At 35.7% G+C, this 27,431-nt stretch overlaps 1 protein-coding gene across 4 annotated transcripts in view; it reads right to left on the bottom strand.

The window, feature by feature from the left end:
- The window catches only part of PSME4 (proteasome activator subunit 4), a 94,089-nt gene that overhangs the window by 12,026 nt on the left and 54,632 nt on the right, over positions 1-27,431 (bottom strand). For 3 of the 4 annotated variants that reach the window (XM_058164942.1, XM_058164943.1, XM_058164944.1), the window contains 25 exons: positions 25,785-25,942; positions 23,951-24,046; positions 23,411-23,466; positions 21,758-21,814; positions 21,288-21,343; positions 21,105-21,203; positions 20,692-20,754; positions 20,493-20,588; positions 18,695-18,826; positions 16,241-16,450; positions 14,512-14,648; positions 14,147-14,200; positions 13,437-13,566; positions 12,561-12,642; positions 10,583-10,736; positions 10,195-10,264; positions 9,146-9,271; positions 8,132-8,284; positions 7,127-7,231; positions 6,276-6,367; positions 5,263-5,394; positions 4,877-5,085; positions 4,639-4,724; positions 2,838-2,966; positions 69-224 (listed from right to left, as the gene is read on the bottom strand). In XM_058164942.1, coding sequence (XP_058020925.1) covers positions 69-224; positions 2,838-2,966; positions 4,639-4,724; positions 4,877-5,085; positions 5,263-5,394; positions 6,276-6,367; positions 7,127-7,231; positions 8,132-8,284; positions 9,146-9,271; positions 10,195-10,264; positions 10,583-10,736; positions 12,561-12,642; positions 13,437-13,566; positions 14,147-14,200; positions 14,512-14,648; positions 16,241-16,450; positions 18,695-18,826; positions 20,493-20,588; positions 20,692-20,754; positions 21,105-21,203; positions 21,288-21,343; positions 21,758-21,814; positions 23,411-23,466; positions 23,951-24,046; positions 25,785-25,942 — 2,838 coding nt within the window. The remainder of the gene's footprint in view (positions 1-68; positions 225-2,837; positions 2,967-4,638; positions 4,725-4,876; positions 5,086-5,262; positions 5,395-6,275; positions 6,368-7,126; positions 7,232-8,131; positions 8,285-9,145; positions 9,272-10,194; positions 10,265-10,582; positions 10,737-12,560; positions 12,643-13,436; positions 13,567-14,146; positions 14,201-14,511; positions 14,649-16,240; positions 16,451-18,694; positions 18,827-20,492; positions 20,589-20,691; positions 20,755-21,104; positions 21,204-21,287; positions 21,344-21,757; positions 21,815-23,410; positions 23,467-23,950; positions 24,047-25,784; positions 25,943-27,431) is intronic. The other variant, XR_009152909.1, reaches the window with a different exon arrangement.

Below are 27,431 nucleotides of genomic sequence, written 5' to 3'. Positions count from 1 at the left end.
ATTCCACAAATAAATATTTCACAAATAGTAAAAAAAACAAAAAAGTAGGAGCACAAGAATGTGTTCACCTCAAGCTGTTCATCTTCCAATAGTTTTATAACCAGCCATCTGATGTTGTTCACAGCTTCTTCATTGTTTAAGAAGATAAAAAGATTATAAAATACCATAGTCTGGAGGTAGGTTAGCACAGTATATCTAGCATGCCAGGAATTACTCTTTGCAATCTATAAAAAGATAAAAAGAAGAGGCCAAAATAATAGAACCACAGAAATTAAAAAAATAAAGTAGAATACAGCCTAAATCAAACTGTTAACCATGTATGCAGAAAACTTTCCAAAATTATATTTCAGAATTCATCTATAATAGTTGATGATTTTTAAACATTTTGTTTAAAATGTTTTGTAGTTAATATGTAGTTAAAAAATTTTGTAGTTAATATGTTTGAAATTCCAAACAATTTTTCATCTACTGCTAATCTCTCTCTCCTCTACTTCTTTTCTTTTCCCTCTTAAAGGCTAAGTGCAACCTTCAACATGAAAACAATTGCACACTTCTGTTCTAGGATGTCAATCCTTAACCTGCTACCTCCCCCTCCCATCACAACATATAAATTACAGTTTACTTTGTCTTTCAACATATTTCCCCTCCTTTGGCCAGGTTGAACTTGTTAAGAAAAATTGCTTATACAGATAGTCCACACTTACAAGCTGCATTTGGAACTGGCAACTTCACTGCTAAGCGATGCAATCCTAAAGTGATATATCACATTACCATAATGTCTTATAATGTCAATTCTGGCTGCAGTCATTAAGTGAATCACCTATGGTCATTAAGTATAACATCAGGTGCCTGTGACTTGTGATGTTCTGTCAGCTTCCCCATTGACTGCTTTTCAGAAGCTGGCTGTGAAGGTCGCAAATAATGATCACATGACCGTGGAACACCACAACTGTCATAAATGCATCAGAATTGTGATCACATGACTGGGGGCCTTAAATCGCCTTTTTCAGTACTGTCATAACTTTAAATGGTTGCTGAAAGAGCAGTTAGTAATAAGCAAGGATTATATGTATCCATTATAAAGACTTATTAGATAGGTCTGTTTCCAAAGACTAGGGGACTCTGAGGTCCCTAAGGGTTTTCCTGAGGATCTGATTGGATGGGGTCAAATGATGCTTTGGCCATGTCCTAGAATGAGCAAGAAATGGAAGGGATAAATTAGGCTGGATTGCTCCTATATGGCCTCTCACTGTGTGTTGATTCTGGATTCTTGGTCTTCTGAGGAAGTCCAGGGACATGAAATATAAGAAGAGATCCACAGAGCAGGGGTGTCAAACTTGCAACGACACGTCATCACATGACGTATCGCAACTTTCCCCCCCTTCACTGAAACTGGGGTAGGCTGGCCAGCTCATGGTGCATCTGGCCTGCGGGCCGCGAGTTTGACAACCTTGTCCTAGAGGGTTGTTGGAGAAAATTGAAGAGCAATTTCAACTGAACACAATAACCCATTTTGGAGATTACATCATGGCAATCTGAATATCAAAGCATGATTATTTTTCCACTTATCACAGACAACACCTCTGATAAGTACCGTATTTTTCAGCATATAAGACGCACCGGGGTATAAGACACACCTTACTTTTGGGGGAGGAAAACAAGAAAAAAAGAATTCTGCCTCTGCCTACCAGCATCAGGATCAGCGGCATCCTCACTTTCATTTGGATTTTGATAACGGGAGCGGCCTGGGGAAGCACGGAGGTTGGGACTTGCTTGGCGAAGCAGGCACTGCACAGGGGGCAAAAGGCAAGACGCTGCCACCCAAAAACACTGTTGCCGTGGTCTCTGCCGCCTGGAGATCTCCGCTGCCTCCCCAGTTCCAAAAATGGGGTGTGCAGAGGCAAAGAAAGAGCATTGTGATTTCGGGTGGTTCCAGGCAGCGTGTCCTTGCAGAAAAGGAAGAAGAGGGCGTGCGGCTTTGCAAATTGCTTCGGAGAATTGAGGAAAAAAACGCCGGAAAACACCATGCAGTGAGGCAACGATCTTTTTCCTCTTTCGGCTATGTTGATGCCGAAACAGCAGCCACTTTCCACACATAGGATTTTCGGCTGACAACCTCCGAAGAGTGGAGGGTGGCTGGTGGGTGGGGCTACATTCGCACAAGACGCATAAGACGCACCCAGATTTTCATCCTCTTTTTGGGGGTGAAAAGGTGCATCTTATATGCCAAAAAATATGGTAGTTGTCTATGGGTTTATTTAAAGTGACCTATTTCCTGCTGCTAAGGACAACCTTTTTCCCAAAACAGGTTTGACACTTCAGTAGGGACATGTTTGTCCTTTATTATAATTCAACTAAGTGAATTGCTTCATTTCTGTCAGAAAAGGTTAATAACATTGGGCTACTCATGTGAATATGATAGAATTCTTTATTGGCCAAGTGTGATTGAACACACAAGGAATTATAATATTATAATTATATTAGTATTATAATATAATATGTCCCAAACTACTCGCTGAGTTACAATCTCATTATCACAGGGATTCTATGAAGTCAGACAAGGTGAATTGGGCTATAGATGGTCTCTATTTTTGTACAGCTAGCTGAAATGCACTAAAACCCAGAGAATGTATACCATAGATACATTTTCCCTATACAATATTCTATTATAATTCAGGTATTACGATAATCAATAAAAACTTTGCATTTTTTTGTGTATTCAGATCAAATATGTTTGCTAACAGTTTTTCAGCACTGATATAAAAAAAACTATTAATACAAGTTTAAATATATATAATTATGCTGTTTAAAAAATCAGTTTAAAAAGTATCACGCACTTGTTTTAGCACCTGAAGTACCAAAGGCACTTGTTGAGGATATAGCAATCCCTGAGACATTAATGATAAGCACATTTTAGCATCTCTCTTCAATTCATCATAGCTATGATCATTTTCAACAGGCGCAATCTGTGGAAACAAGTAAATGAAAGGTTAGTAACAATTAATGAAGTCTTGATCCTGAAAACTGAATAAACGCAAGACACATTGGGAAACTGCAATTTAATCTCTCTAAGAAAGCTAATATAATTAATACAGAAGCTAAAACTCCTAAAATGCTATACAGGTAGTCCTCAACCTACAACCACAATTCAGCCCAAAATTTCTGTTGCTAAGAAAAACAGTTGTTAAGTGATTTTTGCCCCATTTTATGACTTTTCTTGACACAGTTGTTTTATTTATTTATTATTATTCACACTTTTATACCGCCCTATCTCCCTAGGGACTCAGGGCGGTTTACAGCCATATAAAAAACATATATATATACAGGGTAAAACATTAATTTAAAAAACTTATTACATAGGCCGAATATTTAAAATAGAGATATAAATAATAAAACCCATTTAAAACCAAATTTAAAATTTAAACATTTAAAAATTTAAAATTCTAGTCCAGTCCTGCGCAAATAAATAGATGTGTCTTAAGCTCGCGGCGGAAGGTTCGAAGGTCAGGAAGTTGGCGAAGACCTGGGGGAAGCTCGTTCCAGAGAGTGGGGGCCCCCACAGAAAAGGCCCTTCCCCTGGGTGTCGCCAGTCGGCACTGCCTGGCCGACGGCACCCTGAGGAGTCCCTCTCTGTGAGAGCGCACAGGTCGGTGAGAGGCATTCGGTGGCAGCAGACAGTCCCATAAGTAGCCCGGCCCTATGCCATGGAGCGCTTTGAAGATCATTACCAGTTAATGTTAAGCGAATCATTGCAGTTGTTAACTTAAAAACACAGTTATTAATTTAATCTGGCTTGTCAGAAGGTCGCAAAAGTGATCTGATGACCCCGGAACACTGCAACTATCATAAATATGAGTCAATTACCAAGCATCTGAATTTTAATCACATGACCATGGGGATGCTGCAATGGTTGTAAGCATGAAAAACAATCCTAAATAACATTTTTCAGTGCCGTTGTAATTTCAAATGGTCACTAAATGAACTGTTGTAAGTCAAGGACTAGCTGTACTTGAATGGATTAAAATATAAAATATTTCTGCAGTATGCAAAAAGCAATTCTAACTATTATGTCATTAAAATATAGCTAAAAAGTTTTTAACTATAGTGACTCTATATAGTTAATTCACACAGGTATCTGTTAATATGAAAATATCCAATCAAAATCTAGAAACTCATAATTACATGAGAACAAATTTAAAAAGCAAGGATAATACTAATAGGTACCAGCAAAACGCCTTATTTCAGACATGCATTCTCAAATATTATGTTTTTTATTATGTCTGGGATGTTTTGAAATTTCCATAGTAAGCAACCTTTTTGCATAGACCTGAAACTAAAACCAGATGTGAGCAGGACTAACAGCTGGAAGTCTGCATCCTAAAATGGCAATCTTTAAAAGATTTCCCTGCAGTGTTTTCAAAGGTTATGCATCAAATGAATAAGGAAATGTTTAGAAGAAATGGCAACCAATTCAAACATTTAATGTAATTTGTATAATGGGTTGTCTACGTGGCCTGACTTTCCGTACATGCTATTTGTTTAAATGAAGCCTCGTTCACACATTATTAAAATGTTAAGTGTTACTGGGAAAGCACCCTTGTCATCTAAACAAATCAAGCTATATATCAAACTACATACCTTGAAAAACAATGGCAAAAGCTGAAGCTGTTCTGTAACAGCTGTAGAAAAAGCTCTCCCTGCACTTGCCATCAACCACTTTAGAACTGTCAAGTAAAAAGAAAGACAAGCATACTTCTCAATTCAAAGACAAAGAACAAAACAACTTCATCTCTTCTGAACACTTTTTTCCTTTAAATGGCATTTTACTACAAAGAAAATTTAATTAGGTTCTCACACATTTAATACAAGCACCTACTAGTTTTCAGTAGTTTAATGCCCTGAGTTCGTTCATCTTCCTCTCCAATTCCATTTTCTTCCAAAACATGATTCTGAATTTCTTCATCCACTTCCATAAGAGGTTTGAGTTTTTCAAGTATTCGAGAAGTGAAGTCATGGACACGGGGAGACTTTGTTAGTGCAGTATTTGGTAAAGAAATATCTATCATGAAGATGTATGTCAAAACACTGCATAAAACACAAGAACGCACTTTTAATTTAGTTTCATGTCTTAAAGACTGAATTCAAACTAACCAAATCACTTTTCCTTGTTCTTATTTCTGGAGTACATATAAAAAAAATGACAATTTTCTGGGATATCTAAAGGTTGAAAAACATATGACGTAGTGTAGTCTTAATACTAACCTTCCTATCCTCTCTCTGACATTTTTATAAACTTGAGTGAGCTTAGGCTCTAGGTATTTCAGCAATCTGTGCAGCAGTTCTGGCACTCGCCATTCTTGTTGTGCAAGGCCCCCTTGCAAAACATACAGACGACTAGAAGGTAAAAAGGAGAAAAAGTTAGCGAAGTGGTGATGCCTTCAAATGTGTACTTTCATCTTCTGCAAAGATAAGGCAAAATCCAAATGCCTTACCCTGCTCTTGTTCATAAAAAAAGACAGTCATTCTATGTTTAGCTAGTGAAGAGTGGGCTAATTAGCCACTATGCCATGTGTTTTTAAAAAGTTGATCATATCAGAACTTACATCATGCAAATGAACTATTCAATTTTGGGTTCTAACCTGTTTTAGTATTTATTGTGTATGTAGCATTATACGTTTTTGCATGTACATATAAGTGTAAATACACTCTGTTTCTGTAGTGCACACTTAAGAGAAGAAATCTCTATTTCCTGATATAACAGTAACTGTAAATGCTTAACTATCTACCCTAGCTTTCTGGAAAACCTTGCTGATTTTTGTCAACTATACTCAGATGCTGATCAAGAGATACAAATAAAAAGACATCAGGACCAGTGGGCGTTAACAACTTTTGCTTAAAATGTTGCTAAGCAAATCAGTAAGATTTAAGTGTATTTTCCATAGGCACCTAAATAGTGTGCTTATAACAGAATAACAAAAATAATAGTTAGAAAGGACCTTGGAGGTCTTCTAGTCCAAACCCCCACTCAGGCAGGAAACCCTATACCATTTCAGACAAATGGTTGTCCAGTCTCTTAAAAATTTCCAGTGTTGGAGAATTCACAACTTCTGGAGGCAAGTTGTTCCACTGACTAATTGTTCTAACTGTATGCATGGCAATTCAACTGCTATTCTGATGATTATTATATGGTTAAAAGCAAAGCAAGCACAAATAAAATGTTCTATTTTCATCCATGCTTTAACTAATAAATGAGAAAATGTTTTTTTTTTCCTTACCATGCATCAACAAATGATCCTCCTTCACCATTCAGGGGAGACTCCAATAACAATTCAAACAACCAGTGCAATTTCCTGGGATCTCTGCTCTCCTGTATTTATATTTTTTTAAAGGGAAAAGGGGCAAAATCATTTCCTCAAAACATAAATCTTAATGTAACTTGCTGAGGGACAATTCACCATCAAATGTCGATACCATATTTCACTGTGCATTTTATAACGTAATTATGTTTTTCCAATAAATTCCAGTTACCCTAACTCTAACCCAAATCCAACAAAAAATTCTTCAAAATAAAACCTCTAAAAGGTAAAGGTTCCCTTCGCACATACGTGCTAGTCATTGCCGACTCTAGGGGGCAGTGCTCATCTCCGTTTCAAAGCCAAAGAGCCAGCGCTGTCCGAAGACGTCTCCGTGGTCATGTGGCCGGCATGACTCAACACCAAAGGCGCACGGAACTTGCATTTTTACGTGCTTTTGAAACTGCTAGGTTGGCAGAAGCTGGGAGAAGTAACGGGAGCTCACCCCGTTAAACGGCAGCACTAAGGATTCAAACTGCTGAGCTGCCGACCTTTCAATTGACAAGCTCAACATCCTAGCCCTTGAGCCACCGCATCCCTCTACAGTATTAGTATTAGAATTCTCAACATGCATATATATAATCAATGTAACAAGACATTATAAAGGAATTTCCATTCCTCTTTCTAGATAAAAACTAAAATTAGAATAGTCAAAAGCTATCATCTATTTTCAGTATAGGCTATTTTCCCGTATTCATGGATGAAGGCAGTGTTAGAAGAATGGAGAATGCTTTCATAACATGGCAAAGTGAAAAATAATGTATAAGACTTACACATGATGTTGCTATACATGTCCCCCAATCATTGTAAGTTTCTACTGTAATATTGGATAAAGCTGTCCTAAGAAGTGGACAGAGAACTTTCCAGAGATTCTCCACCTGTACATAATGATGAAAAAAACAATGTAATACATGGCACCTGCAATTCTAAACAATTTTGTTTTAATAGAGTGGAATACATATAAGCAAAGTCTATTTCTGTCAGAATTCATACACCTTAGTTTTAGAGGAACCAAAAAACACCACATCCTGAAAGCATAGGCTGTGTTAATACTGTAGTTCAGAAAGCAAGACAGAAATATCTGTTCCATGTTTAAACATTCCTAATTTCAAACTAATTATTTATATGTGTGTGTGCCTTCAAATCAATCTTTACAGTCCCTGCAGTTTTCTTGGAAGTGCCATTGCCATTGCCTGCTTCCTGGGACTGAGACAGAGAGTGAGTTTTGATTGGTTCGTTTGTTTAATTTCGATAGCTGCCCATTTCAATCAATGACCCTGGGCAGCTTACGATTTGAAAAAAGTATTACAATTAAAATATTAAAATACCAAAAATATTTTAAACAATAAAAACAATAGAAACATCCAAATTAAAAATATTATTTAATGACTGTTCAAAGTTACAACAGATTCAAAAAAAAGTTACTCAAGACATGTGTGTTTGAAATTAAACAAACATATCTGTTTGTCTGTCTGTGTATGTGTGTGTGTAGGAGAGAGAGAGAGAGATCATGTGACCCTGGGTTGGTGCAGCAGACTTAACTTCAAGGATGGGTCATAAGTAACCTTTTTTAAAATCTGTCAGGGACCACACACACAAACACACACACACAATGTTTAAGTATTTATGTAATGAATCCCTCAGATCAACCTATGCACATGTAAACCACCTATACCAGGCAAAGGAAAACATACTTTTCTTCAGTAATTCAGAATAATTCTGGTGTATATAAGATCTGAATCAAATATATTTGCAAAATTCATAGAAATATGCTCTACCTTTTCAAATGTCCAGTGTTTAGACCCTCTTATCAAACCAGCTATAATTTCAGCTACACAGCGTTGAGGACTTTCATGGGAATCTTCAGCAAGACGTTCCAAGTGTGGTTTCAATACAGGTAAGAAGGTATCATCAAAATTTCTAAACAGACCCTAAGGAAATAACACACAAATTTGATTTTAAGCCTTAATGCTTCTTTATTACATTTACAAAAAGGGCTAAACCTAATTTAATTGTTCTAAAATGATAAATACGTTTAAAATGTTGACTATCAACAGTATCTAGAGGGAAAGGAATTTTTCCAAGCCACAAATGTTCTGAATATTTAATGCCTTTTTTATGCAATTTACCATAAACACTAATTGGGCCTACTGTTTTCAAAATTAAATGCTATACAAGCTATTATTAAGAAAAAAGCACTGAAGAGCTTTAGAAAAAAGTAGTACATTTTGCCATTGTCCCTAAATTATAATCTGGAAACTACATTTCCACATAAATCTGAAAATTGATTATTAAGGTGTGAGGGAAATTATAAAACAATGAAACTATCAGAAAATCTCACTGCCTTTACACAAGCTAAACAGAGTGTAGTGTAAATGAACAAATGAGTGTGCCTGCATGTTGTATGTGAGAAGGTAGCTTTTATGTTAGTTTTACAACCATTCTAAATGACTCTCTTGTTAAGAAAGTCTTACAGACGGCAATAAACTGAATATGATGGATTGGTTTTAATGGTGTTGCAATTCATCAGACTTTCTTATTATCTTGTCTTATGTGCCATTAAACTAAACTTCTCCAATCTTGACAGAAAGAACAGTGTATAAAGAAAGGCACTCGAGGCAGAACTTTTTCATAAATTATGATTGATGAAATTTTGATAAACCCTAGAATCAGAGCCATATTTGTGATAGAACAATCACAAAGGCTTAACTGCATGGATTTTTTGTTAAACAGCTTTACACATGGCTCAACATATTTCCTAGAAAAGAAGCAAAATATTAGATAATCATTACCTTAAAGAGGCAAAACCTTCGTGGATTAAATTTATCTTTTCCTTTTCTGTCTTCTAAAGAAAGAAACTTGATTAACTGCTCAACAAAATTAGGATCAGAAAAGTGATCATAAATGACTTGCTCTGCCTGTAAAATAAAATAAACAATACTATAAATAGAATTAGAAATTGCTTACCATATCTATTGGAAAAACATTTATAGATCCCATAATTAGATCTTTAAACTTTAATGTTTAGATCAGAAAACCTGAAAAAATGTATAATTGATACAGTTTTGCAATTGTGAATATGATCTCATTTTCTATTGAAAACTAAAATTGAATGAATATTTTATACCTCATCTTCCTAGTCCCAATTCAAAGGATTTGTGACCTGAGAAGGGTTTATTAATGTGCTACAGAAATCAATGTGACATTATGATAAATTGACACACACACACCCAAAAAAAAAACCTTCTGGAAAGAATCCAATCAAAAACTTCCATATATAAATGGTAACAAGAACAATATCCAGCTTAGGAATTCAGGTAATTAGAAATCATATTTCAAAGAAATCACTGCTATGGTAAATGGACAAATGGTTAATATATTTAACTCTCACTTTTAAAAAAATCATACATGTGTCAGTCTACATTTTTCCTAATGTAGACTGACACATGTATGCAAAACCACATGATTTCTCCAAACACTGTTACTTTTTAACTGCCTGTTCATTGTGTGAATAGATTCCAGGCAAACAGAAAATATTACCATATATGAGGCACAAAGGTATAAAGTCAGGAGATACATCTATGATGACTCACATAAGAATTTCTTCATACTGTATTTTGATATAAGCATTAGGGCTGTACAATCCAAGCACATAATTGATTCTATTAACATATTATTATGTGTATTTGAATTTCAGTACTCTGGAATTCAGATAATTTGAATAATTTAAGTCACTCTAAGGTTAATCATTGTTATAAAACGAAGGGGGAAAAAGCATATGCTGAAAGTGAAATATTAGACCAAGAGAAATTGTGAGCACATTTTAAAAATGCAACGTCACCTCTGAAAGTTCCTTTCTACTCCTCCCAAGTTTTGGTTGCTCTTCTGCAGAAGCATAGATTTCCATATTTCTAGAAATTGTAAGGGAAAAAAGACAATTTAAAACAATATTGAATGGCAAAATAAACAGTACCACTTCCTGGTTCACTGTTTCAAAGTCACAATTTAGCAAGTAAAAATTTAGATTCACGTCTTTCTAACCTTTATATTACCAAATATAGAAAGCGTAAAGGATTTAATATATGCAAGAAATAAATGACTGCTCTAGCAAATTAAGCATAAGCAGGACAAGGTTTGCATCAATAAGGCAACTTGAATGAAAGCTATGAAGTGACTCTACTGACTTTCACACTAAAGAAGAGGACAGGAGGACAGAAGCCAATACTTACCGAGGCCAAGTGTAGTATCCCCAATGTGTTTTTTCCACAAAATGGCAGGCCTCCCAACTTTGTTTAGTCTTTGGTAAACTAGCACTCTCATAATGCAGCCATTGGTTATCAGATCTGTCACCTGCTTGGATGTTAGAAGGCTGTGGGGATCCACCTGTTTGTGAAAGAGAAAAAAGCTTTTCTTCTTAAATTTATCAATTGATGCCTGATATTCCTATTTTCATCCAGGACATATTGCTGCCCACAATGACTGCCACCTGTCACCAATTCACACAATTCTGAATAATTATATTTTAAAAAAATCGAAACCATGAAGCATCTGTTTCAAATAGCAACACAAGTACAGTCCCGCTAGGAACCAAAATATGTTAAATACTACTCTTAAAACTAAAACAAGTACCACAATAAAGCACCCATCAAAATAGTCATTTTTCTACAAATTAATTGCTGTAAGCTAGATTGTTCATCCTTCCTTGGTATAAGATAAATGCCTAGAAAGCTGGGGAAGCTTAGATTTGGCAGGTAATCGGTAGGAAAATTGTAATAGCCATTTCTATACTCAAGGATAACAATCAAAGAACAATTTCAATCATAAAAAAGTTCTTAATTCTTATTTCTATCAGTATTTTTTCTAGAACTAAAATTATGAAAATATGTTATCAGTTTACAAACATCTGAATTGAAGATTCCCATAAACGCTAAGGATTTTAGTATGACTTGAGGAATAGGAGACTACAATAAACAATTTACAATCTAACTCACAAATCATAAGACTGACTACTCTATTTAATATCTCCAATAGAAGAGAGATCTGTAGCTGGGGGTGGAATTGTGGAGTCCTTGGTGCTCTCAGAGCTTGGCTTCTTGCTTGTAGATGTTTCATCGGCTAAGTAAGTAACATCATCAGGGCAACTAAGTGTGGGGTTTGCTCCCTGTTTATATACAGTAGCGTGCCCTGACAATGTTAGTGGGGATGTGGTTTTCTCCTTGGTAGTTCCTTGATTAGTGTTTTGTTTTTTGCTTGTTTGCCTGGTGCTAACCCTATTTATTGGCTGCTGGAGAGAATGTGTTCTGGTCTTTTTGTTTCCTTTTTAGCTTTTTTTATTGTTTCTTTTGAATTGTATGTAGATATAGCTTATCTCTATTAAGACAGAGGTGTCTGAATGCCAAGTGTCCAGGAATTATGCAGAGTTTTTTTGGATTTGGCTTGGTCTAAAATGCTCAGTTTCCCAGTTGAAATGGTGGTTAAGTCTGTCCGTGTGTTGTAAGGAAGTAGTTTTCATCATGTCTTCTAACTGCTAGCTGGGTTCATGGACACCCTGCTAGCTTTCTTTCCTACATAGTGGCTGTTATAGTCCTTTCATTATATGCTGCAGATTATATTTGTTTGTTTGTTTTCTTCTTGAAGGAGGAGTTGATTGATTTGTGTGCTATGATGGTGCAATGTGGATGTAAATCTGTTAGCTCTTCCTCATTTGGAACCAGATAAATTTAGAAAAGGATAACATTATTATACATTGACAACATCTTAGAAAAAGCCAACATATTATTACAGCCACACAGCACCACAGTAGCAGATGAGCACCAATCCAGAAATGCTATGGAGCTCCCAGAAACTCGGCATTCAGATAAATCAGCCATCAACAGGGACATAGAGATAAACCATAAAATATCTGGAAGCAAACAGGCTCAGAGAGCACCAACGATTCCACTATTTCTCTCCCCAATCAATAGAATACCTCTAAGATCAGCACTTCAATATTTTACAGTCAATGGGAAAATTAATGTTATCAACTATGAAAATCAACTACATTTGCAGTGGTTATGGTAGTCAGTTAAAAAAGAAATAACATAGTTGAAACATTTGACAGAAGAAATTGATGGAAGATACAAAGATGTTTAGCTCATATTTCCCTTAACATTAACTAACTTAAATTGTCATTACTGAAAAATAGTTGTTTTTCTTTAGTGCACTTACTGATTTTGAAAGGACAGATGAGCATCTTTTTGTGGGGCCTTTTCAGCTGCTTAAGGATGCCAGCCACAGCAGAGATTGCCATCTACACAGAAAAATGAGTTAGCTCATTTAAATTTAAAACCAATGAAAGGAGAAACACAGATCCTGTTAAGATGGCACATTCTTTTCATACCCTTCCTCCTACATATAAAAACGTTATATGTAAGGTTTAAGTATGTGTTGAAGTAGTCAGCATATAAAATTAATTGGGGTTTTTTTTTTAACTTCATTTAGGTTTTTTTAAATTAGAACAACATAAAGATCCAGGTTTTCTAATCTCTACAGTGTTTATGTATAAGCATTTAGATCTTTACAGTCTTAAAAGTATTTTTAAATATGTGGAACACAATATGTTAAAACTTTTTAAAAAGTTGTCTTAGGTATTAATAGATGGATTAAAGGTCTTTTAAGGAAGGGTTTTTAACTTGGTGGTAAAGCCTATTCATTGCTCATACAGAAAGCTTCAAGATTAAGTAGCTGATAATAAACAAATCCCTTGCCAAAGGCTGGAAAACTAATGTCTATCAAAGATTGCAAGCTATGTAGACAAATAATATTTGTGCTTCCAAAATGGGTGGTATTTCATTAAAGACTTTCCCTGTGTGAATTGGCAACTCTGCCAGCCTGCACATCTCTGGAAAAGTCTACACATCTCAAGCAAACTCTATTTAAAAAGAAAATGGTACTCTGGAAGCACTAAAACTCATTGATAAGATCAAAAACAAATACTTTGTCTGTCATGTGAAGAAAGCACATATGAATCCACTCTAAGGAATGAATAATGAAATCAATATCTGCAAACAACTTTTACTATAATGAAACCAGTTAACCTTTTACCTTGCGAACCACCAAGACATCATGATTGAGACATTCCACAAAAAAATTTATGGCTCTTACAGGTAGCACTCTGTCATCCCTTAAAAGCAGGGAGAGAAAACCAATGCCAATGTGCTCAAACTTCCAAGGGCTGGAAAAACAAAAAGGATTCCCACATTATACAAAATAAACTCTTAAATCTAGTACTGAATTTTCACTGAACTAGGTGGGGAATGGGATATGGTATGATCCTGGCATGGGCAACTCACTGCCTGCGCGGTACCATAAACACCGACATTCAGCAATAAAATGGCACCATTTTTTTTTTGTTTTATTTTTGTTCTCAAAAGTGGTTATAAGAAACAGAGGGGTTTCAGAGTCAAATCACTTTCTTGTCCATCTTTAATACTACTCCATCTCCCCCACCACAAAATCATATTGCAGAAATTCAGCCATTTTGCAAAGAATATAAGCAGTATATTATCACTTATTTTTCAGGGCATGGCTGAGGTTTTAAAGGTAAACATGGTTTCTTTCCAAAGTGCTTTCTAGTCTTGTTATAGATAAATGCTTTCTCCACAAAGCATTTCAAAATTGGTCCTTTCCTTTTTAATGATGTCATCTCATCCTTGGAAAGCTTCTTGCAGTCCCATGACAATGATTGCCAATTCACAGCCCAGAAAAAAAAGCACATGAACCACATTTTGAGAAAGATACATTGTCATACTTACAGATTTCTTTGATTCACACAATCTAGAAGCTTATTTACCAAATTTTCATAATTTCTGAAAAAGAAAAGGAACAGTTTTTCATATCTCAGCAAAAGGCAGGATAGCATGCAGATAGAATGCAATTCTTTATAGCAATCAGCAGACAGGAGAAACTTCTCTAAAAATGCTATATATGGAGCATTTCGAATAAACATCATTTGTTTGAAGAGGTTTATAGTCACGTTGCATTTTAACAGTCATACTAGACAAAAAGGCAATAGCCAGATATTCTCTCTCAATCAAAGTTTAAAAAAGCCTTATTGTTACAAATCAGAGGCTTTGGTTTTACGTATAAAAAATTAAATTGTTAAAGTGTCTGCACTTACTGAGAGGACTCGGCATTCCTCTCTTTCTGTCGCTGAATTCCCAGCTCAATCTCTTCTGAACTAAGGCTGGTACATTCACCGTTTTGACCCACTGACTTCTGCATGAGGACTGCAACTTCAATACATGTCTCTGGGACCTGGAGAAGTAGGGAGATGTAAGAAGTGATTATTCCCAGGGAATGAAACAACGTTTACAAAATGTACACCGTTACAAAAATTCAAAAGCACCGCAAAACAGTATGCCAAAGTTATGAATTCCCTGTTTTTACTTTCAATATTCTAGAACACAAATGGAGTCAAAAGTATAAGTACCCTTCCATTTCCCCCATCCCAATTTGCTGAGTGATTGTTTATGGGGATGAAAGCACCCATGATATAATTGAACCAAAATGTCTGCTTGAGAGAACACCAAAGTCCAATTAATGTATTTTAACTGCTAAGGGTTACCTATAATTATGTCCGTGCCATTTTCATTTGTTCTATTATTTACCCCAAAAAAAGCAAATATAAATAAGCTAAGCAAAATGCTTACTCTATGAACTATGTAATACAAAATAGTGGGTGCCATTTACTTGTGTCGGTTTCAACTTACTTCACAGCAAATTGGGATTCTTTGGAAAAAAGTATAGGCAGTCCAAGACTTATGACCACAATGGAGCCTGTCAATTACATTTGTAAATTGTGATGGTCATAATGCAGGTCACCCATGCAACTAGCCTGATTTTATGACCTTTTTGGGAGTGGTTGTTAAGCAAAGCCATTGTTTTCTATGGGTGGCTTTGCCAAAAATTAGAAGGAAACGCTGGAAGAAACATTGTAAATTGTGGTCATATGATAATGAGATGCTGCAAACAACCAGTTGCAAAATGCCCAAAATTTAATTACTGGCTGTGGGGGGTGGTTGTTGGAAATTTGAAACCAGGTTATAAATATCTTTAGGGGGCTCTATCACAACGTCCAACAATTGCTAAGTGACTGGTCATAAGTTGAGACCTACCTTTGGTATCAATACTTTTGTCACATCTGTATTTGGCTCTGAAATAGTAATTGGGTACAAGCTGGATGAGGCCAGAGCAGATAATTTATGAAAGGTAACTGCTATTTTTTTTCTTTTAACAACTTTGTAACCCGTTGCATCAGGGTGTAGTCGGTGCAACTGAATGGAGCTGAACATTTACTGGCCGGATGCCCTTCTTGATGCCTACATGGAGCTCACAGCAGATATTTTCTCTTTGTTCCCAGAGAGAGAGAGAAATATCTGCCACTACCTAGGATCGAACTCACAGCCTCCTGGCAGGAGCTCCACCTTTAGGCCACCACAAAGCTCGATGAAAGATAACTGCTTTTAATACTACCGTATATATTATTTCCAAGTATGTGTAAATTATAGTGTCCTAATTCTTTATTATACTGAAATTTTTACATTCCAGTTTATAAGCAGATTGCCAAGTATAACATCTCAAGTAAGAACTTAAAACCGTACCATTAATCCAAATTCACTGGCACTGGCATCTATTTCCCCACTTTCCTGTACAAGACATATAGGCTTAGTCTATATCCCCAGGTATCATCAAAATTTAGGCAACATATTTATATCTATCCATGGCAGAGCACACCAAACCCACCAAATCAAACTGGCTGGCCAGATACTAATAGAAGACACATGGTCCCTAAGTAAACAGGCCCCATTCCTAATCAATTGTAAGTGATGTAATTATTTAATGCTTACAGTAAAATCCAGTCCTATTGTTTCATACTGTCGATGGATTTTCTCTGCAAGGTCATCAAAGAGTCTAACTATGGATGGCTTTTCCAGAGACATTGCTTTGCTAAGTCCAGAAGAGACAATTGCAGGCCAAGTTTGGACAATGCAGTCCCAATCATGAAGATTTGCCAGACACACTCCACTATGATTCCCAAGAAGGCAATACAAGGCACCCTATGGAAAAGAAATTTTAGACAGAATTATTGACATACAGTTAGAATTCTTCTCCAATTACAGTAGACGATTATCTCTTTGTTTATAATAAAAGTCTGTGAAACATAAAATCAAGTGATTTCTACAGTGGTTCTATAGTACAACCTGTTGTGGTCTGCCAGTAGTCCACAGATCTGGTAACGGAGTCAGACAGTGAGGAGACTGGAAAAGACAATGGGCCAGTCCTGGAGTCAGGGGAAGGCCCAGATGAGGGCTCTGCATCGGATGCATGGGGCCAGGGCCATCTGGGAGCGATGTGCGGACTCCGGAGCCTCCAGAGGCGGACAACAGAGAGGTAGAGGAACAGGAGAACCCTAGCGCACACTTGCGAAGAGCTGCCAAAAGGCAAGAGCAGCTGAAGAAAAAAGGACAAGTCGGGAGTAAGGCCAGAAGATGATTGGCCACTCCCATAAGGCTTAAAAGAGCAGCAACAAGCCATTGGGTTCTTTGTAGAAAAGCAACATTGATTTCCGTGCTTCTTGTCAGCGTCTCTTAAACTTTGTGGGGGTTTTGCCAAGAAAAGCTCTTGGCAAGTTGCCAAAGACATCAAGGTTGGTGATAAGGTTGACAGACTGGTTATTAAGAATTTTGTTTTGGACTAAGCTGAGAATGAATTAATTCTCAGCTGTTTTAATAAAATAAGTTTGTTGAGGACTGAATTGTGTTTAGTAATCACTACTTGGGCCTTGGTCACAACAGAACCACTGATAGAGTCTACTCAGGATTGACTACTGATGCCCACAACCTAAGGGTTTCACATACAATATCTTAAAATCAACCCATCAGAAAACCATTTCCCACAATACTATAAACAGAGGTTACACATATTCTTTTAAGCTTTATTGTTTTTTAATAGGACTATATCTTATTCCTAAATAAAAGGATGAAAAGGCGGGAAATACTTCTACTTTCACATTTCTCAAATTTACATGCTTTTAAGTAATACAAAAAGTCAGAACACACTATGAAGTAAAAAATAAATCTAAATTTTTCAGTTACTACATTATTTAGTAATCAAACATGTCAACCTACTGACTTAATACCTAACAACAAAACCAGATCTATTTTATGTTATTTTAGAACAGGGATTTTCAATACTTCAATGTGCCAGAATTTTCATTAGCTCCAGCAAAAGTGTCTGCTGCTTCTATCTCCCAAACAGTATGTTTCTTTTTAACTGCTAAAACCTCACATATTGCCAGTTTTTAAAAGATCACAATAATTTTTAAGATCTCACAGAATGCTGCGAAGATAATAATGTGTTTCCAGGCATGGGGATCAGATTGTTTGATTTGTAACAGATTGAGATTTTTCACCATGGTTGTCATTTTATGTGTTCTGGTTTATGTATTAGTATTATGATTTAAAATGTTGTTAGTCTGCCAGACTCAATGAGTTAAGATGGATGCCATATCAATCACATTAACAAATAATACGATGGTAACTGAAATCAAAAAGCTTATTTTGCTTCATAAGCTGTTCAGAGTCAAGGTTTCAACTGCAAATATGTCAATAAAAACAAATCACCTGATCACCCAAACTGTATTAAAAGTGTCATCAAAATTTATGTTTTTAAAATCTTTTAAAAACTCATCCAAAGAATTGAGTTGGAAACAAATCTTATATATACTAATCCTAATATTTGTTTTTTGTATACTTATCATCATCATCCTGTTATTTACATAATATATAACATTCAAAATTACATTTTATCATTTAAATTAATGTGTCCTGAATCAGTAGTGGTAACATGCTTCCTGACCCAACAGACACCTGCAGGGAGGTGGACTTTGGAGGGAGAGGACTTTAATTTTTTAAAACTTTTTTCCTCTTCTACGGCTACTGTGAGGAAAGGGTGCTATGGGGACTCTAGAAAAAAAAACTTCCATTCTATTACAAACTATGAAGTTTGAAAAGCAACCTGAAATCATGCCACCAAAATCATGATTGCAAAATGGCTAGATTCCAGGAACATTCTTTCACGCAGGGGGTGGGGGGGAGTGTTATCATCCAGTCCTCCTGATTCCTTTTCCATGCTTATTTTGAGAGGCATTACAACACCAAAAATAAGTCATTTTGGCAATAAATTTTGCCAATTTATTCTGGAGCTCTAAGATGGCAAAAATACTCTATGGCTGGAGAATACATCTCCCCATCAATGGCACTGACAGAACCTGCTGTAAAGAAAATTAATAAATTCCTTACTTTAAATTGTTGCTGGGTGACACTGTATCCATCTGGCCTCAAAAACTCCAAAACCAAAGGAATGATGTCTCTGCAACAGAAGTTGTAAGTCCCCAAGGCTGTGAAGAAGGCTTGTTGAGCTTTGTTCCTGACCTAAGGGCAAAAGCACCAGAGAAATATGTACAAAAACTAAACAAAGGACAAATAAGCTTTACTTTATACAGTGATTGATTGAAAAAGCATCTATGTTTATATATATATATATATAAATATATATATATAAATATATATATATATATATATATATATATATATATATAAATATATATATAATTTTCTTATAAGGCATTGAAACAACTTTTGTGAAATATGTTAAAAAATTAAGAATCTTGTTCTGCATCTGCTTGGTGATGGTTGTTTTTTATCCTTAATATTAGGAGGAATACATTCCGCATGGAATTCAATTTTGAGGCAACTCTAAATTGCAAATCATCTGGACCTTAAGAATTTTATTGGCTTGCTTCTGTAAGTAGAAACCCACTACTGATGAGTAAAGGGCCTCTGTGGCTCAGACTGGTAAGACAGTCTGTTATTAACACAGCTGCCTGCAATTACTGCAGGTTCTAGTCCCACCAGGCACAAGGCTGACTCAGCCTTCCATCCTTTATAAGGTAGGTAAAATGAAGACCCAGATTGTTGGGGGCAATAAGTTGACTTTGTATATAAATATAGAAATAGGATGAAGACTATTGCTAACATAGTGTAAGCCGCCCTGAGTCTTCGGAGAAGGGCGGGATATAAATGCAAATAAAAAAAATAAATAAATTTTAAAAAATGTGTATTGCTGCTACAGATTAGAGTTGTGTTAGCTGGTCCACAGTCCTCTTCTCTACCCACATAGTTTTTCTGAACTATTCAATTCAGTACAGTTTTTTTCTCCACAAAGATAAGTAAACACAGTAGTTAGAATGCAGTATTGCACCCTGAGGTTCGATTCTGGCAGGGCTCAAGTAAGACTCAGCCTTCCATCCTTTGAGGACAGTAAAATGAGGACCAGGTTTGTTGGGGGCGATGTGCTCACGTTGTAAACAGCTCAGAGAGTGCTGTAAAGCACTAAGGGGCAGTATGTAAGTCTAAGTGCTATTGCTATTGCCATATAACCCCTCTATGCACCCACCAACTGGCAGTTAGAAGTAGCTGCTGCGTGGGCTCAAAATAATTACATGGAGGCACTATTGCATAACTAAATGCTATTCAGGAAATGTTAACAAGCTCTCAAAATAAAGACATACAGGTAGTCCTCAAGACCACAATTGAGCCCAAAATTTCTGTTATTAAACGAAACATTTGTTAAGTGAATTTTGCCTCACTTTACGACTTATCTTTCTACATTTGTCAAGTGAATCACTGCAGTTGTTAAGTTACTAACACGATTGTTAAGTGAATCGGGCTTCCCCACTGACTTCGCTTGTACAAAGGTCATAAAAGGTGACCCTGGGACATTGTAATCATCAAAAATATGAACCAGTTGCCAAGCATCCAAATTTTGATCATGTGACCATGGGTCGTAAGTGTGAAAAACAGTCATAAGTCACTTTTTTTCAGCGCCGCTATAACTTTTAACTATCTCTAAATGAACTGTTGTAAGTCAAGGATTACCTGTACAGGATAACATCCCAAAGACTAAAGCTGACACAGAAAGAGTTCTCAGAAATTTCAAATGAGCTGTGGAATAGCACTCCGTTTCCTGCAAATACTTATTTCAAAACTCCTGCCATTAATATTCGGCTTGTATAAAATGAGGAGGCATATGGCTTACCTGGCCATAGGAACTTGTAGATAAACGAAGAAGGTCCCTGATCAAGTTCTGATGTACTTTTTTATATTCACAGCCTTCAACAGTGAGTGTTCTTAACTAATGAAAAAGGAACAAATTAGAAGTTTTAATTTTATAAATGAAAGTTGTAGATACTACAGAGGCAGCCCACATACGATAGTAAAAAAAACCATATATTTACCTCATGCTGTAACATGACTCTGTCAATGAGCAGTGCTCTAATATGCTGTTTCTTGCCTTGAAGCTGCAAATAGGCAAATCAATTATTTATATATCGAAAAACTTTATTCAGTCCTACCTGTGATTCCTTTTTTAAATTTCATTAATTATAAACATTAACTCCCCCTAGATTCTTTAAAGTCTTAATTGTGTAAATAAATTACATATACTAAATACTACTTCAGCCTTCCATCCTTTATAAGGTAGGTAAAATGAGGACCCAGATTGTTGGGGGGGCAATAAGTTGACTTTGTAAAAAATATACAAATAGAATGAGACTATTGCCTTATACACTGTAAGCCGCCCTGAGTCTTCGGAGAAGGGTGGGATATAAATGTAAACAAACAAACAAACAAAAAACAACTAAATACTAACCCTATTCTCCATTGATTTCTTCACCAAGTTAAAACTTTTCCACCGTGAATCAAACTCATGCTTATGTGAACCTTGGAAATGTAAGAGGTCCCCAATAATCTGTAGAACAAGAATTTGAGTTATACAGAAAGCCATCCATCCAACGTAATGTTTTAGAAATCACACTAGAAATGTCAACTATACCTTAATGATTAGGAACAAAGACTTAGTATCATCCTCCGAGTTGTCAAGTACAAAGTCTATTACAATAAAGAAAAAAATAATTAAACAAAGCAATATAAACTAATGTTCATAGTTACAGCATTCTTGTCATATTGATAGCTTAGAAGGAACAACAATACAATTTCCTTCTGTTTTTAGTAGGGAAAAAAGGATAGTCTTCAGTTTTCACCCACCACATAAAAAAATGTAGTCCCCCAATCCAAAAATGACAGGAAGCTCCATCCATTGTCCCACATTCCACCCTGATCCATTAAACAAAACTAACTACCATAATGAATCTCAAGACGTCACTACCAAACACCCTTCATTCTCTTTAACTGAAGAAGAAAGTACTTTGCTTCATATCTGATTTACCATTTTATATGTCTTTTGAACTACTGTACAAATTCAGTGAAAATGAGAACAAATGGAATAATTAAAAGCACACTTACGTAGGAGTTTTCTTGTCACTTTGCAGATTCTTTCCCTGTAATTCTCTTTCGACAAATCTAAACAAATAAGACCATTCATTATCTGTAAAGTTTATAAATTACAATGTATCACAAGAACCTGTCAAAGGAGGCAGAAACATAAAAATAAAAACAAAGGAATAGGTTTCTCTCCAGCAAAGCTGTTTAAGTTGTGAAAAGATTTGCATGGACCGTACACATATATAATTGCATGCATAACGTACTGTACATATGTACCCATAAGGCTTATATATAAAACATCCTTGTTTATTTCAGAGATAGGTTTGAGGATTCTGCACAGTACCTTAGTTGTTCTTATCCCTGTATTCCTCTGGACAAAGAACTCTGATGTTATTCCTAGGATCTGTTGGAGTCACTCTCCCAACTTAGGAGTCATAACTCCATACCACCACTGGGAATATTTTGGACTTTATTTTACATGTCCCCTCTAATTCCTCCTTCTCCAGCTAGTACTTCTCCAGCTTTTCATTATTGTTCATCCTGATGTTGCAATCACTGAGCACTGCTAGAGCTATCTCTACTGCTGTTCTTTTCTATGACCATGAAGTCTGGTTGACTGGCTAGTATCTGCCTGTCTGTCTTGGTCAGGAAGTCCCACAGGATTCTAACCTTACTCTCCACAACCTTCTGTGGAATCTTCCATCACAGTCTAGCCCATATACTTTACATATGTTCCTGGATACAATGCCAGCTACTTGGTTGTGCTATTCAGTGTATTCTGTTTCTGCCTGCGTCTTACACCTTGGCCCTATTTGTTGTACTTTCTCTGAGGCCTCTCTGCATAGTCTGTGCTTTGGGTCCTGCTTAATATGATAGACCCTTGCTTCTATGGATCTAACGTGTTTCCCAAAAATAAGACCCTGAAATAAGTGCTTGGCCTTATTGCCATGCGCTCAAAAGCCCGATTGGGCTTATTATCAGGGGATGTCTTATTTTGGGGAAACCAGGGTAGCGCTTAATGCTTGTTTTTGTACAGCCATGATCATTGCCACAGTGTTGTCCTTTAGATCAGCCCTTTTCAGTCACTGGTAGTATTTCCCAATGCGTGTCACCTCAGCTATCTGTCAGTGGTACATCCCGTGCACAGTACTATCTTGCCATGGCTTCCTCTGTTTGATCTTTCTCCCATGTCTGCTGCTGCTGCTCCCTCGGACATTTTCTCAGTAGCTCATCTTTGGGTGCCATTTTACTGATGTACCTATAGAAGCTCTGTGTTTTGTCCAGGGCAGGGGCTTTGACACTCACAGGACCCTATCCAACCTCTGCACATTGTAAGGAACTTCTTCACATTGAAAGTTTTCATGTCCTCCTTTGGCCAGCTCATATGCAGTATATGTTTTCCTTATTTTATCTTTAGCTTTTATTGATGTTATTGTAATGACATTCCTTGATGGTTGTTAGCTGCCCAGAGTTGTTGAGTCTGGCAGCATGCAATATTAAACTCAACATAGTTATTAAATTATTAATTATTAATTTATTATTATTATTAGCATTTTTTCTTAAGGTTCACAGAAAAAAACATAAATAAGAAGTTAGTTACTTTCTTTCAATATAAGATCAATGATGTCATGAATTAAGTAACAGCAAATTTTTCCACCAATGGCATTAACTTACCATATTCAACACCGGTATAAAGTTTGATCTCTTCCAATGACACTAGACTTGGAACCCTGTATGATATACAATACATACATATTCTTTAAAGAGAACTCTTGATGCAATTACTGTTACAATTACTAAAGATTAAGAGTTATAATTTTATATCTTTTAATTTCTATTTTTTCTACATTTTGAAGGAAAATGAAAACAGAATTTCAATAATAATGAAGCTATATAACTTCTTGATTACTATTGTACTTAGGATTGCATCTGTATAAGGGCTAACAAAAAGTGATGTTGTGTGGGCTTTAAAACCAGAAGCAGGACTGAACTTGCTTAATATTTGGATGAGAGACCATCAGGGAATTTCAAGGTCATTGGAAAGGATTGGAAAGTTTAAAAAAATCTAATTTATGGTATGTTTTTATTATGTACAATATCAGATGAATAATTCTCAATGCATATTTTAAGAATCCTTTCTAAGTGAGGCACAAAACAATCTCTGATGTTTTTATCTAAATGATTCCACTTATATAAAAAGCAAATTTTACTTACATGTGAGCCACTTTTTCTCCTTTCAGAGGTGGCAGCATGTTTCCTGATCCAATAAGGCAATTGTGTACTATAGTAAGACACTGCTGAACATCATCTCTGAAAGTAAATGTTAAATAGGTTTTCATTTTACTAAAAAGCACTCAAAAGAACTTTTGAGACCTGACCTCCACAACAACATTAGAAAATATCGTCATAAATATGAGTCAGCTGGTAAGTGTCTGAATTTTGATCATGTGATCATAGAGATGTTGCAACGGTCATGTGAAAAATAAGTCACTTTTTTCAATGCCATTGTAACTTCAAAGGGTCACTAAATGAACTGTTGGTAATTTGAGGATTACCTGTAATGTATTTTTCCAGGTTCTATGCTCCACCACATTCCCAAAAACTTCCAACAAAAAGGAAGATCATGGAAAATTGGTCAGTAATTATCTACAATTTCTGGGTCAAGTAGTAGTTTTCTGAAAAGAGGCTACAGCACCATGTACTTCAAGTCAGTAGGGAACAACCTGTGTGTCAAGAATATATCTAATAGGAATCTGATTTGAATCCTAGCACCTTCCTGGAAGTTTTCCTCAACCTAGAATGGCATGGATCCACAGCACAACTTCAAAAAGAATGCTGTCCACTTCTTCAGAATTTTTGAAGACCATTTGAATGATTTAGCATGTAGCAACATAGATAGAGTATTCTGAGATACACCTACAGTATATGGGAGCTGCAATGGTTGCCAGTTATCCTCCAGATGTAGTTTCACATTGGTTGTCACTTTTAAATCCTGCATGGTTTAAAGCCTTGCATGGTTCAAGGCCCAGATAATTCTGTTACTGCCTGTTCTGAGTTGTCCCTACCTGTATAGTGAAACAAGTCTTGCTGAGGGTCATGCTACTGAGGAAATGTCATTTGCAAGGACCTTACTTCCTGTGGAACAGTCTACATTAAATATTGGGACCATACCTCTTTACTATGTTTTTGAAAGGCTGTAAAAATGTAGCTCTTCGAAATAACTTTGGAGAGTACAGGTAGTCTAGTTAACAATAGTAACTGGGACCAGGAACTCTGTTGCTAAGCAATATGATCATTAACTGCAACCTTAAATGATTGCGCTGACTAACAATGTGAGTTTTGGCATTGTAGTTTGTGGTTGCTAGGCAAATTCTGTGAAGTCATTAGATGCAATGTGATCACCATTTTCACTTTTCTGATGGTTTCCCCATTGACTTTGCTTGTGGGAAGTCAGCGATAAGGTCGCAAATGCCAGACACATGATTATGGGGTACTGCAATGTTTGCAATTGCAAGCCAATTACCAAGTGCCTAAATTATAATCTTGTGACCATGGGATGCTGCAATTGCCACAACTTCCAAGGACTGGCTGTAAGTTTCCACTGTAACTTTCGAACAGTCACTGAACAAATAACCTTAATCAATGATTAACTGACTGAAAACTACACTATCTTATAACATTAGCTATTATTTATATTATTAAACACATTCCTATACAACCACAATTAAAATGAGTCTCAGCAGCTCACATCAAATATATGTGCTTTAACTCTTTCTGTATACGTTGTTGTGGATTTATTGTTAGCTACCTATTATTGGGTAGCATCTACAGTATATCAGAAAATAAACATACAACCATGAAATAAAGCAATTTTTTCTGACAAAGCCTTCTTGATATACAAATATTCTAAATAAATGAAAAGATATGTAATGTATCCCTAATTCCTCTACTTGAGTAAATCTCATCAGTTTATTCAGGAATTTATGGTAGTTAAATTCATTTACTTAAACTTGAAAAAACAATTTAGTCAGTAATGAATCTTTCTAACCTGGACATTTCAAGACTTCCATCTGAATACTGCTCCAGTTTGTCAAGCTCTGGCTGGAGAAAAGTATCCAACAATTCAAAAGAAAAAGCAACTTCTTCAGCTGAAGGAACATGCCACTGAATATCAAGTTTCTGTAGATTACCAGGTTTACCCCAGTCCTGTAAAAACAACACAAGGGTGTACATTTTGCCTTTAGCAAAATTAGAAAATAATTATAAGTCACCACATTTAACAATGGATAATTTTTTTATTTCAAACAAAATGATCTTAAACACTTGACTTGGCAAGAGATGAATTAAAAGAATATTAATATTCAGTTAACAGTAACCTATTAAGGTCACCAGTTAGACTATTTTTTTTAAAAAAAGAGTTAAATTTATGGGAGTTTTTAAACAAATTACATTCCTAAAAATGTATAGAGTATAGGTGAATACTAGTGTGATGATATGTAAATGGTCACAGTCATGCACAAGAGGTGAATAAGAATTATTTAATTGTAAAAACTCAATAAAACAAATTTTTTAAAAATAAAAATAAACAAATTACATTCCTTTTTTCCAAATTAATTTAGGGCACAAATATTATAGTATAAAAAGCAAAAACAAAAAAGATTCCATAGAATCAAACCATTTTTTAAGTAAAGCTAGAGAAGTTCCAATGATATAATTATACAAAGGAAAGAAAGAGTTTCATGACAGAGAGACCCCCTTAGAAAACCTTCTTCAAATACATTAAGCAAAAGAAGGCACATGAAATCAGATGGAGTGGGTGGAGAATCATGTGCTAAACACACTGGTTGCATTCCACTCACTGCTTTTGAGGTCAAGACCAGCACTCTCAGTTGTGCTTGGAACCATAATCAGAGTAACATAGTTCTTAAGTATGCTATACAAAAGGTAGCTATAAATAACAATCATAAAACTTGATAGATGGTATCATGTGCCAATTTTAAGGAGTTTATCCAAAATGATATGCAAACAATAGGATCTTAAATTCATGTTTTCTAATCTGTTCTTCTCTTCTGTAGAAACCTCAATTTCTTCTGCCTTGGGCAATCTGTTCCAAAAAACAGAATATGTCCATTTCTTCAGTAGTCGGTATTCTGAGGATTTGTTTACTTTATGCTCAGGACACATTCTGTAAAATTTAGCATATTAATTCTTGCATAACAGTAATATTTGGCAAAATCCATTTTATGATGTATGAATTATTTGTATTTTTAAAATAGTATTTTCTGATGGTATCTACTGAATTCCTCCCACTGAAAACAGTTTCCTTCAGTGTATGTTCATCCCTGCCATGCCTATAATCAGATTACTACTTGATCATTTGCTACTTTAAGATAGAAGTAAGTATAAACAAGGAGGTATGGAAAATATATGTTACTTGTTTTCAACACATAAAGTAAAGCTCAGTTTTCAAGTTCCTTTCTAAGCAGTCTGAAATATCACTATAATTATTGTTATGTCTTGCTGCATAGCATTGTCATTATCTGCACACATAGGGAAATATGGACTTAGTTCATGTGTGGCTATATTGAGATTCTCTTTTAACTATGTCCTCAGATTCTGCTACTCCTTCCCCTACAATTACTTTTTATTACATACTTAAGATCATCTTGTTTCTTCTGTCAGACTATTTACTGAA

Source organism: Ahaetulla prasina, chromosome 1 (genome assembly GCF_028640845.1).
Source record: "Ahaetulla prasina isolate Xishuangbanna chromosome 1, ASM2864084v1, whole genome shotgun sequence".
Lineage (NCBI taxonomy): Eukaryota > Metazoa > Chordata > Lepidosauria > Squamata > Colubridae > Ahaetulla > Ahaetulla prasina.
This window is presented reverse-complemented; position numbering and strand designations above follow the sequence as displayed.